This window comes from Danio rerio, chromosome 9 (assembly GCF_049306965.1).
Source record: "Danio rerio strain Tuebingen ecotype United States chromosome 9, GRCz12tu, whole genome shotgun sequence".
Taxonomy (NCBI): Eukaryota; Metazoa; Chordata; class Actinopteri; order Cypriniformes; family Danionidae; genus Danio; species Danio rerio.
This window is the reverse complement of record NC_133184.1, coordinates 12,797,544-12,810,450: the sequence shown is the minus strand read 5'-3', so window position 1 is coordinate 12,810,450 and position 12,907 is coordinate 12,797,544. Positions and strand designations below refer to the sequence as shown.

Sequence of the window (12,907 nt, the reverse complement as noted above, 5' to 3'; positions counted from 1 at the left end):
TATAGTCTATATCAGGTATTGTACACATTACAAAAGTTAAATGAAATTAAACAAGAGATTTGGGTTATAAATGTCTTTGTTTAATTTTGAGGAATGTCTTGTCTGTGAGCAGAATGTTGGCTAAAGAGTTTTTTTTCCTTTTCTTATCTTATCTGTCACGTTCTTTTGAAGTAGGCAGAGAGTGGTTCTGTGAAGTCTCCCAGACTTGTTAACATGTCACCAAGGGATTACCAAGCCAGACTTTTCGTCACCAAGTGATTTTATTGTCCTGGCGATTCACCCAGATTGTTTTCTGGAATGTTAAATGGAATGTTTATCTCCAGAATGCAGGTTACAATATGTTACAGTGCATTTAAACCTCTACTGGCCTCAAGAAGAAAACTAGCGACTCAAGCTAAATGTAGTGCTCTTTAAATCCATGTTAGGGTGTCCAGCTCACATTCAAGAGAGCCATTTTAAATCCCAATTGGGAAGAAGAGAGTAGAGCTAAAGGGGGGTTATATGGTTGGTGTCGTGACCCAGATGGTAGAGAGGGAAGTGTCCAGCAAGAAAGAGTTCCACAGGTAAATCTCTTTCTCCATTCTTGCTTTGACCCAGAGTTTTTAGGGAAGTGAGTGTATTGGAGGCATTTTAGTAAGAGTTGTACAGGTAATCCTCCCTCTCCTGGTCTAAAAAGGTGAGTCAGCAACTCATGCTATAGGCTACAGCCTTTAGCATCCTTGTTAGTGCTCTCAACCCACATGCTGGACTGAATCTCAATTGGGAGGAGTAGAACTAAAGGGTTTACATTAGGACTATGACACAGATGGGAATGAGGTGTAGGGGGTTGAATTTTAACTAGCATCTTATTGAAAGATCTGTATAGTATAGTATCTGGTCTAATCTGACAATTAATAGTCTAATCTTTATTCTGTGTGCAGTGTAAAGAAGGTGGTTTCCCTCATGATCTCTGGCTCAGCGTCAGTGCTGAGAACGTGTCTGTGTATAAAAGAGGAGAGGCCAAACCCCTGGAGACCTTCCCTTATGAGCACATTGTCTTCTTTGGTGCTCCTCACGCTAGTACATACAAGATCACAGTGGACGGGAGAGACATGTTCTTTGAGACACCTCAGGTAAGCAGATTGTTTTAAAGTAAACATTTTGTCATAGTTCATTTCACATCATGGACATCCAAAGCTAAGATTTTTTTTTTATCCAAAGCTAAGAAACCTGTGAAATTTCAGTCCCGCCATTTAAAGTTAAGTACGCAAAAAGGTTTTCTTTAGTTTCCTTCATCGTAAATAAACTATTTTTGTTCTTCTCAGGTTGGAGAGATAACCAAAATAATGAAAGCCTACATCAACATGATTGTTAAGAAACGATGCAGTGTCAGATCAGTGGCCAGCTTTGGGAGCAACTGGATCAGGTGATGAGTGCTGACCAATTACAGCAAGGACAAGATGGATTTCCTTCGGACTGATGGAAAGGAACTCAACTGGAGGGATGTGGATTGGCGAATATACAATTATGATACTGGAACCAATGAGAAGGCAAACTTTTAGACATCTGCATGTGTGTAGACAACCACCCCTTTACCAACTTATTATATCTGACATTTAATATGCAGTTATGTGGAATGTGGATATTGGACCAATGAGATTCCGCTAAGGGGCGGGATGTCAACAGAATGTCCTGTCAATCATCACAGCACTTGTTCTTTTATCCAGTAATATCTGATTAGTATGCTTCTCAAAGCTAGTTAACCAGCAGATGTTTATTGCAATACCTCAAAGTCCCGAATGCTTCTTGTGCTCCTGGTTTTCTGATTATTAGTTGCTCTTTGCAGTGACCAGATCAAAACAGGTTCTTAAATGTTACACACGAAACAATGTTATGTTGAGAGCTTTCAAAGACTAATAGCCTAAAGTGATTGCACACGTCGAAAGTGTCAACAGCCATGTTAAAACTTGTCCGTTTGCCTTACTCCACACAAGGGCTGCTCTGTGCAGATTTGCGTCATTTAGACGGCTTTCTGTTAATCTGTTACTGAACCTTCGCTCAGGTTCCTAAGGTTGAGAGAATGATGAAATGTTTTTCTGCCTTTACGTCTTGCCGTTTTCAACTGTGTGTTCTCTGTGCTTTTGCATTCCACTGTGGTGCAGTTCCATTGTTTTCAGTGTAAACATGCACTGGAGATATGGCGGGGGGATGTTGGTGTAACAGAGGCTAGTTAGTTTTGCAGATAAATCTAATTTCTCTGTCTTCAAAAGCCTTGCTAGCGAATTACGCTAGAGACTTAGTGTCCTTTGGTAGTGTCCACCTGCCATTCAAGAATTGGGATGTGCTGGTGCTGTGACCCAGATGGAAGTGAGGTTTAAGTGTGTCTATGGTATGAGGCGAGCTAGTGAGAGCTATGTAGCTAACCTCAATCACATCAAAAGACCCATTAGCAATTGATGTTACAGGCAGTGGCCTTTATGCCGAGTTCAGACTGCATGATTTAATAGATTACATGACCATCTGGGTTATTGTTCTATTGCTGCTGAGTTTACACTGCAAGATGGATCGACGACAGGGGGTTTCACACCGCATTACAATAGAAGAATCACTGACAACTTTGTCTCAGTCAACAAACTATGTCTCACAACCAAGCACTCACAAGAAGTGACATGGAAACAACTCAAGGTCATCTATCTCTTGTTATTAACTACATATTACGAAAGAAGCATTTAGTGGGGTAGAAAATCTACTTATTTTGCTCACCTGGCTTTTGAAGTGAATTAGCAATTGCTCAATGACACGTCAAACAGACACAGGTGCTCCAGCCAAATTTCCACTAGCTTTTCCTCCATTCTTTGTGTCCAAATAGACCCAATAGAAGCCCTTTTAACTTCTCCCCAAACTACCCACTTGCCTGCAGATACCCATACTAGTGGAATGCTGCTCTCTCATTGGTTGTAGGTGATCGCCGATGTAGAACACATTTCACATGGCATGAGTTTGAATCGCCAACAGCTCCAGATATTTAGCATGTCAAATATCTTACACGTGTCGGCGACTCATTGCCTCTCTCAGATTGAGTTTTTGATAGTAATTGTTACTCACATGAACAAGCATAGATTTGCCTGTGATTTCAGGCATTTGTCTGCGACTTCTCAAAATCTGTCAGCGAGTCAATATCGGAGCTAAAATCATGCCGTCTGAACTCAGCACTAGTGTTCTTTGATAGTGTGCCCATTGTCTAAAACCCACTCGAGTACAAGTACAACCAGAGGAGTTGTGTTGGTGCCGTGACCCGGAAAGGAATGAGATTCACAGTGTATGCAGGTAAACCTCACTCCTCTAGCTTTGAAATACACACTAACTGTTGATGTTAGACGATGCAGTCTTTAGCATTCTTTAGTGGGATGTCCTCTTCCAATCCTGTTTTGATTTTGGCAAGTAGAACTGGAGGGGCTGCGGTGGTGCCATGACCCGAATGAGGTTTTCCCATTGGCATTTTCACATTCTACTGTGCTGTGTTTACATTGTTCAGCAGAGGATTCGGTTTCTCCTTTTCAGCCTTTTGCTGTCAAAAAATGGTCAACACAGGATAGTGGAAAGTGAAAGAAAGTGAGGTCTTGAGAACTTTTTAAACTTGTATCCATCTTGTTTTTACATAGAAGACCAATGGGAAAATGCTTTCTGTGTGATTGGTGTTTTCTGGGTTAAGCTCAGGTACAGGATAAAGACATAAGCAATATTTCAATATTTCAATCAGTGCAGTGTTGCGTTTGTTACAGCAACAAGATCTGATGAGAATTACTACTGTACTGATATCTGCAGAAAAGCTGTGACTCTCCTTGTGTTCTTTCACACAGTAGGTCAGTTGAAAATTCCTTATTTCAAGACAGATATATGCATTTTAGTTTATTAGCGAAACCTTTTTTAAGAGATGTTTGAAATATGTTTGCCTTTTTATAAGGTGGTTAAGAATGTCTGTTTTTTCTTCAAGGAAGCCTACATGCTTGTAAGTGAAGGATGTTTTTGTGTGCCTAAAAGAGAGTGAATAATTATGGGTGGCCTGGGTATTTATTCAGTGTTATAGTGTTAATGTATGGATGGTGATGTTGATGGCATGTTGTGTTTAGATTCTCTACATTGGTGACATAACACACAGTGATAATATGAATGGAGGATGTTACTGTGGTATCAGAGACTCTTTATTGTGGTACCACAACCTCATTCGAAGTTCATTATTGCTCCATTAATATATCCGATGAGCTGCTGGTCAGTTCATTGTCAGAGTGCATCCCATCATCATTAGGGTCAGAAAAATTCAACCTGTGTAGAGGATGAAAATCAAATGTTTTTTTGTTTGTTATTTGTAACTGGATTTACAAAATACTTAATAAATTATTTCAACGCCAGATTAGTGTGGGTTATTTTAAAGTGTTATTGAATGACCTTAGGTTTTGAGTCCTTTGCTTTTACACAATTGCATGCACATGATACAATTTGATTACTGCAAAACGCAGCTATTTATTTTTCCTAAGTTAACCTTGTAAGAATGTTTTTCGTAATCATTCGAGTTTATTTTTGTTCAACTTAGTTATATAAAGTATAGAGATTAACAAATAGTATCAACAGTGCTGGGTAGAAATTGATTAAATGTAATCCGGATTATGTAATCATACTCCAAAACTTTCATTTACAGTTTTAACACTGTGGTTGTATTGACTAAAATGGCAATACATTTCGTCACCCTAGAATTATAAGGTTCTATCTGACATTTTTGTCAAAATTGAGTTATTCACATATTCTTATAAAAAAAACAACCTTTGAATGTTTTTTTATATATAAGTCGTTTACATTTTAAGACTTTTTATTTAAAAAGACAAATGTTACAAACATACTGTTTACTATGGAATGCAAAAACTTTGAAGCTCAATATCTCAAAATCAATCAGAACGCAGAACCTTATAAATCCAAGGTGACAATTTTCCCTAATTTATTGATTCACCCCAATTCTTGGTTTTTAAATTGAATAGATCATAATTTTTATAAGGGTGACATGGTGGCTCAGTGGTTAGCACTATCGTCTCACAGCAAAAAGGTTGCTGGTTCGAGTGCCGGCTGGGTCAGTTGGCAATTCTGTGTAGAGTTTGCATGTTCTCCCCATGCATGGGTTTCCTCCATGTGCTCCGGTTTTGTCTACTGTTCAAAGACGTGGAATAGGTGAATTGAATACACTGTATGAATGTGAATAAGTGTGTATGTTTCCCTGTACGGAGGTTGTAGCTGTAAGGACATTTGCTATGTCAAACATATGCTGGATAGTTGATTTATTCTGCTTTGGCGACCTTTGACGAATGAAGGGACTAAGAAAAGGAAAACGAATGAATGAATGTTTTATATAAATCTAATGAACTAATTTTACATTAATATTTAAGTTATCACTTATTAGTCACTTATTATTCATATATTACTATTCTTGAAGGCATATCAAATATGATATAGGCCAGCCATAACGAAAATTATGATCCAATAATAAAGTTTATTCTTTTTTAGGACGTGAGACATAATTTAATGTTTAATACACTTTGTGTTCATTCATTCATTTTCTTTTTGGCTTAGTCCCTTTATTAATTAGGGGTCACCACAGTGGAATGAACCACCAACTTTACAGCACATGTTTTACGCAGCAGATACCCTTTTAGCTGCAACCCAACACTGGGAAACACCTGTACACTCCTGCATTCATACACATACACTACAGACAATTTAGCTTATTCAATTCAGTGCATGTCTTTGGACTCTTTCGGAGGAAACCCATGGAGAACATGCAAACTCCACAAAGAAATGCCTATAAACCCAGCCGGGGCTCAAACCAACCTTCTTGCTGTGAGACGATTGTGCTACCCACTGCACCATCGTGACACCCTACACTTTGTGTTGTTTACTACAAATTATTCATTTTTTTTTTTATAAATATTTTAAAAACCATTCTAATCTTTATGATAAATGAGTAGTCAAAGTACTTGTCGTGGCAGGGTCCTAAAAACCAGTTTAATTTTTACAAATGTGTCAATGTATGATATTTAGAAGTAGATGTATGCTTATTTACATTTTAGTTAGTTAGTTATATCAAAGTTGGATGCTTAAAAAGGTCAAGTTTTTTTATTTTTTTTGTACTTTCAATAAAAAAGTTTTTTTTTTCATGTTTGTGTTTGTATTTAAAAACATTATTAAACGTGTACATTTTTAAAACAACAACCAATCACTGCCAAATCCTGCTGTAAACCAAACCGTAGGTTCTTGTTTGATCTTTCCCTTGTTTTAATAGATCAAGATTGTTTTTTTTTTTTTCCTTCTTCATTTTTAAATAAAACATTTTTCCATATTGGTCGATCGAAGGCCAATTTTCTTTTTTTTTTCTTTCTTTTTTTCAAAAACAGTCAATAACCGACACATTTTGTTGTAAACCTCCAACTATTTCGATGCTGAGATATTTGCCTGGAAAAAAATTATTACATACTTTTTTTTTACTTTTAATAAGAATGTTTATTTTTTCATATTTGTGTTTGTATATAGGCTAATATTTATCAAAATTATTATTTTTTCAAAAGCACAAGCAATCACTGCCAAACCCTGCTGTAAACCACAAACCACTAACGTTATTTGAAACTGGGAGGTCCTAAGTCTCCGTTTAATTCCCAACTTCCAGCAGAAAACACATGACCGACCACAGGGCTGAAAACAACATAGGTCTGCTGCGTTTGCCAACATGATCCAAACACGGACTTTTTTACTCTCTTTTGTTTTCTTTGTCTTCACTTTTTCGGTGGTTGTTGCTCAGACGGCCAAAAGTCCAGTAACAAGTAAGTATAACCACACAGCTATGTGTTTACAACCTTACCGCAGATTTGACAAAAACATTGGCCGTGTTTTAATACTCGGAAAGAATTTTTGGCTTTGGTTTAGTTCACTCAGTCGGTTCGGTTTGGAAAAAGCGCACCTCATGCCTAAAATGCCGTCTAGGTAGTGCTCTTGCAAGGTTTTGACACAGCCACTGTCCGTTTGTCTAACCAGAACGCTTTTCGTGAATTAATTGTCCAGCAAGTCGTCTACATTTTCTTGGAAACACAATAATGTTTAATAAGTGACAGTTTGACGACATTTTAACTTCACTTGTAGAGCGTGTGGCTCAGTAAAACAAATCTCGCTGATCAATGAAATTGTTTTTTTTTATATGACTGACTTAATTTCAGTGTTTTTGTTAGATTTTTTAATCTGTTTAAAAACTTAAACTTGACCAACTGGCTTTTTTGTGCTTATTTGAATGTGCTTTGCATATGCCCTGCTGTTTCGCAGAGACTCGTGAGTGCCTTGTTTAAATCATATGACAGACTATAACAAAGTAATACTTTGTGTCATGAAAGGTCGGGGAAAATATAAAAAATAGTACTGCTTTTCTTCATACAAGCAGATCCGTTGTGAAAATTACCCGTTTACTATATAAAAAAAAAACATGATACAATGTTAAACAAGGAATAAACAAGGAAACCACAACCATGGTTTTGCTACAACCATAGTTTTTATAGTAAAACTTCTTGTGAACATGCAAATTTTAGTCAATTTGCACAAAAAGTCATTCTTTTATTATAAAAAACAATTACAGTAATTGTATTAGAAGTCATAACATTGCACAAATTTTATATTTTAAAATCTGTAAACTTGACTGAAAATATTCATTTGTTAACATAATTAAACTAACCAACATCAGCTTTATCCCTGCTCTTATAAATGTGTCCTTTTCACAGACTGCACTATAAAATCCAACACAACTTGTGAAGATTGTTTGAAGATTGTTTCGGTAAGAATTTTCAGTTGGTAATTGTTGATAGCTGATAACAGTTGTGGTCACCAGATTTCTAAATCCATATTTTATAAATAGACAGCATTAGTGAGATATAAACTGTATGTAACGGTTGTGTTTAATCACTTTATTTCAGTGTTTGTGGTGCATCTCAAGCCAGAAATGCATTGACTATCCAGTGAACAGCGTTCTGCCCTCTCATAGTGTTTGTCCACTTTCAGATGCACGATGGGGACTGTGTTGGAGTAAGACTGACAATTACATACGAAATGTGTAGCACCCAAAATGAAAATATATTGTTCATTAAATGGATAGTTCAGCCAAAAATAATTTTTAAAAAAAGTCTGTCATCATTAATTTACCATCACAATCCTGTTTGTGTTTCTGTCTTCTATTAAAAACAAAAAAGAAAACTAATCATTGACATCTGTAGTATTTGTTTTTCTTACTATGGAAGTCAGTGGTTACAGGTTACCAGCTTTCTTCAAAATATCTTCTTTTGTGTTTAACAGAAGACCGAAACTCATAAAGGTTTGTATCCATATGAGGGTGAGTCAAAAAGGATTTAATTATTATTATTATTATTATTATTATTATTTTTATTTTTTATTATTATTTTTTTTTTTTTTGGTGAACTGTTCCCTTAACTTGTCCTCAGCAAATTGTAATTTTTGGGTGAACTATTATAAAGCTATACCATTCACATTCCTCTTTTCTCATTGTTTTACAATCCCTTTGCATAAAAAGAAAGATAAGGAAGAGGATAATTTGTGTAGCTGCATAACTGTTGAAGCAATAACAGTTTCATATTGTACATCATATTCGTAATTCATGGTAGCTTTACATTCCTGAATGTCACTTTACTACATTTAGCGCCATTTGCACTCTTATAAAATGTGTCAGCCAGTTTAACCATCTGAACCTACTGTACATGTTGTAAATTGTGGATGTAAATGATCTCATAAGCTTTGTGTTGTGTGTTTAACAGTGAATTTCCAGATTCTCATCATTACTATCTCTGTGATCGCGGGAGTGATTGTCATCGCCATATTCGTCTGCTGTTTCTGCTGCTGTAAATGTGAAAACATTGGGTAGGTTGCAAACCAACACACACAAGATTGATCATCAGGTAATACTTTAAGAGTTTAATCTGTATATACCTTAAAAGCATATTACATTCAAAAATTAAAGTGCCTAATTTAATTTTCAAGAACTTTGCCGTCCCATGGCTGCAGCATCCGCAATAATATTATGCAACACTGTTACTTTACTTTACCTACTGTAGGGACTATTTTCAGGTACTTTATAAAAAAGCAACTTTTCATTTTCTGTCAGTCTTGTACATTAAGGAACAACAAAAGAGTTAAACTTCAAAACTCTTTTTCATTTTTTTTTTTTAGCTAGCTGCTAATGGTCTAATCTAGTACATTGATTTATGCTAAGCTAAGCTAAAAGTGCTTTTGTCAAACCCAGAAATTGGCTGAATGGATACAAAAATGGCATAACTCAACTGTTTAACTCTAGGGGACTTTTTTTCTGGCGTTTCTTTTCAGATGAGTCTATTAATTTCTGCTGTGGACTGTATAAAATTTTGCTGCTATGAATTGTTAAAAACCTGTTTACTAGAACATTGGAGCACATATAGCCTATATAGCCTATCGGAAACGAATTAATAAAAAGTATTTTGTATTTTTGTGTTATAATTTAGCAGGTCTAAAAGGAGTGAGGAGCGAATGGAGAATCAAGCTAGTCTGAGAAAGTTTCGTCATGAGGAGAGGTATGATGTGCTTTAGGGTAACCTAAATGCACACAATTGATTATTATTATTTTATTTTAGAAATTTCCTTGTCCACAGTGTTAACTTGATGAATATATAAAAAAACACTTTTCCTTTTTTGCAGGAAAGCAGAGATGAAGCAGAGACATGATGAAATGCGATTGAAATATGGTAAGATTTGCCTTGCGTTGTAAATAACAAACCTAAAAAAAATAAATACTAATATCCTTTAAATTAATAATTATTTATGCTGTATTTATATTAGTGACTCATATTGTGTTGTATTTTAGAGTTTTCTCTCTTTGCTTGTCTTGTTTATTAGGTTTGAAGAAGGATAACCAGTACTCCAGATTTGAGAACAGCTAGGCAGCTTGTGATGATGCTCAGCTGTTGTCTTCTATTTTAAACTCAACTCTTCAGCACTCCTTTTTTGAAGAGCAAATTTGATTCAGTCATACCTGTATATTTATCAAATCTATAAGCAAACCACAAAAATATTTTTTGTATTTATTGAAGCCTTTAGATTGAAGGGTAATGATGACTTTTGCAAATCAAACTAAGCATCCACATAAATTGACAACATAAATGTAATACTACAGCAACACTGAAAGCTACCTTTATTTTCCTCAAACTAATAAGCTTAATTATTAAGGACTTCAATAGAAAACCATTTTGTTCAAAGATTTTCTCTTTTCACATTTTCATACATGCTTAAGTGAAATTGATTTAATACTACTTTTTTGGCATTTTGATATAATGTTGCATTGAATGTTTTAATCTCTAGCTTATCGCCAAAGACTTGATTTGTTTTGTGATTTGTTTTGTGCACCTTTCAAAGTCGAATAAACTTGAAAAATACATTTTAAAAGTGAACACTGTAAAATTGTTGTTGTTTTTTTTGAGGAGTTATCAGAGCAGATGTTTGTGAGTGTATTCAAAATACTTTTTAAGATATACAGTTGAAGTCAGAATTATTAGCACCCCTGAATTATTTGCCCCCCTCCGCTGATTTCTGTTTAACGGTGAGCAGATTTTTTTCAACACATTTCTAAACATGATAGTTTTAATAACTCATTTCTAATAACTGATTTATTTTATCTTTGCTATTATGACAGTTAATAATATTTGACTAGATCTTTTTTAAGACACTTCTGTACAGCTTAAAGTGACATTTTAAGGCTTAACTAGGTTAATTAGGTTAACTAAGCAGGTTAAAGTAATTAGGCAAGTCATTGTATTTAGATGTTTTTTTTTTCTGTAGACTATCGAAAAAATATATAGCTTAAAGAGGCGAATAATTTTGTCCTTAAAATGGGTTTTAAAACAATATCTGATTTTATTCTTGCTGAAATAAATCAAGAGAAGAAAAAATACTATCTGACATACTGTTAAAAGTTCATTGCTCTGTTAAAGATAATTTGGGAAATATTAAAAAAAAAAAAAAGAAAAAAAATTCCAAGGGGGTCTAATAATTTTGACTTTAACTGTGTATATGTAACTTATCTTTAAGTATAGAGAGCTCTGCTGTAAGGTGATTAATAAAGTCTACCAAACAAACATTCAAACCTACATTTACCTTTATAAAAAACACATCAAACATAACATTTTACGATAATGTTATCTGAGAACTTCCTGACCCCAGAGCTGTACATACTGTACATAAATGAAAGGTTAAAGTAATGCGTTTGCTACTTTTGTACTTTTTTCTTGTTGCATAAAATCACTGTCCATTGAGACTAAAATCCCCTTTTTTCAATTTCTTCCATGTTCAAAACAGTGAACACATTGAACACATGATTGAATGTAACTACATTCATTTTAGTTCAGCAGTTTGTTTTTTAAAAGCTAATTAATTAAAGTAAAACGTAGCTCACATTACTTTCTTTAACTCAAATGTTATTACTTAATTTTGTAAGTAATACATTACTCGTTACCTAGAAAAGTATTATTATGCAACTTGTTACTTGTAATTGTTTTTGATTATATATATATATATATATATATATATATATATATATATATATATATATATATATATATGTATATGTATGTATGTATGTATGTATGTATGTATGTATGTATGTATGTATGTATGTATGTATGTATGTATGTATGTATGTATGTATGTATGTATGTATGTATGTGTGTGTGTGTATATATGTATGTATGTGTATATATATATATATATATATATATATATATATATATATATATATATATATATATATATGTATGTATGTATGTATGTATGTATGTATGTATGTATATATATGTATGTATATATATATATATATATATATATATATATATATATATATATATATATATATATATATAATTATTTGAATATGACTAGTTTGTTTATTGTATTAATAAAATAATTATTTAATTTTGCATCTGGTAAAACATTTTTTGTGCTGTTTTGAGATTGTGTAAATGTTTTTTATCATAAATTTTCATAATTAAAGGTTTTGTATGCCTTTAAAATTGTTATATTTTCATATTAATGTAACTTATTTAAGCTTTGTGCATGTGATGCATAATTTTTAAAAATGCATACATAATCAGCCTACATATGTTGGCAGAAGTCATTTCATCTTTTAATTTAAAGGGATAGTTCAGCCAAAAAAAATTAAATTTACTTGTATTCATATGGTTCTAAAATTTTTTGACTTTTTTCTGTCGAACAAAAGAAGATAATTTGAAGAATGCTGAAAATGGCAGCCTATGATATTCATTCATTCATTCATTTTATTCTCGGCTTAGTCCCTTTATTAATCTGGGGTCGTCACAGTGAATTGAAGCGCCAATTTATCCAGCACATGTTTTTATGCAGCGGATCGATGCCCTTCCAGCTGCAACCCATATCTGGGAAACATCCATTCACACTCATACACTACGGCTAATTTAGCCTACCCAATTCACCTGTACCGCCTGTCTTTGGACTGAGGGCGGAAACCGGAGCACCCAGAGGAAATCCACGCGAACGCAGGGAGAACATCATGCCTTCCTGCTGTAAGGTGACAGCACTACCTACTGCGCCACTGCGTCGCCCAGCTTATGATATGGAACAACAAAAATGTAATGGTTGTCAATGGCTGTTACTTTTTAAACATTCTTCAAAATATCAAATTTTTTTGTGTATTACAAAAAGAAATTCAAACATGTTTTGAACAGGAGAATGTTGAGTAAAAAATGGCAATTTTCACTTTTGACTGAACTATCCCTTTAAGGCGCTCGGGATTGATCACGTGGTTCCAACCTGACCAATAATATCGCCGATTAGATTTTTT

The 12,907-nt window shown here is 34.2% G+C and overlaps 2 protein-coding genes across 5 annotated transcripts in view; both read left to right on the top strand.

The window, feature by feature from the left end:
• The window catches only part of myo10l3 (myosin X, like 3), a 151,009-nt gene extending 146,621 nt beyond the window's left edge, over positions 1-4,388 (top strand). For all 3 annotated transcript variants that reach the window (XM_017357764.3, XM_009304521.4, XM_009304520.4), the window contains 2 exons: positions 921-1,112; positions 1,305-4,388. In XM_017357764.3, the coding sequence (XP_017213253.1) occupies positions 921-1,112; positions 1,305-1,409 (297 nt within the window). In that variant the 3' untranslated portion in view covers positions 1,410-4,388. The remainder of the gene's footprint in view (positions 1-920; positions 1,113-1,304) is intronic.
• Positions 4,389-6,665: 2,277 nt separating this feature from the next.
• pttg1ipb (PTTG1 interacting protein b) lies at positions 6,666-10,487 on the top strand. 2 transcript variants are annotated; one of them, NM_001005941.1, is made up of 7 exons: positions 6,666-6,839; positions 7,782-7,834; positions 7,974-8,082; positions 8,826-8,928; positions 9,546-9,614; positions 9,739-9,785; positions 9,937-10,487. In NM_001005941.1, the coding sequence occupies exons 1-7, from the start codon at positions 6,746-6,748 to the stop codon at positions 9,978-9,980; spliced, it is 519 nt and encodes a 172-aa protein (NP_001005941.1). In that variant the 5' UTR covers positions 6,666-6,745; the 3' UTR covers positions 9,981-10,487. The 2 variants fall into 2 exon arrangements, with proteins under 2 accessions (NP_001005941.1, XP_005167536.1); XM_005167479.6 differs by having other exon boundaries at positions 6,696-6,839; positions 9,549-9,614.
• The last annotated feature ends 2,420 nt before the right edge of the window (positions 10,488-12,907 follow it).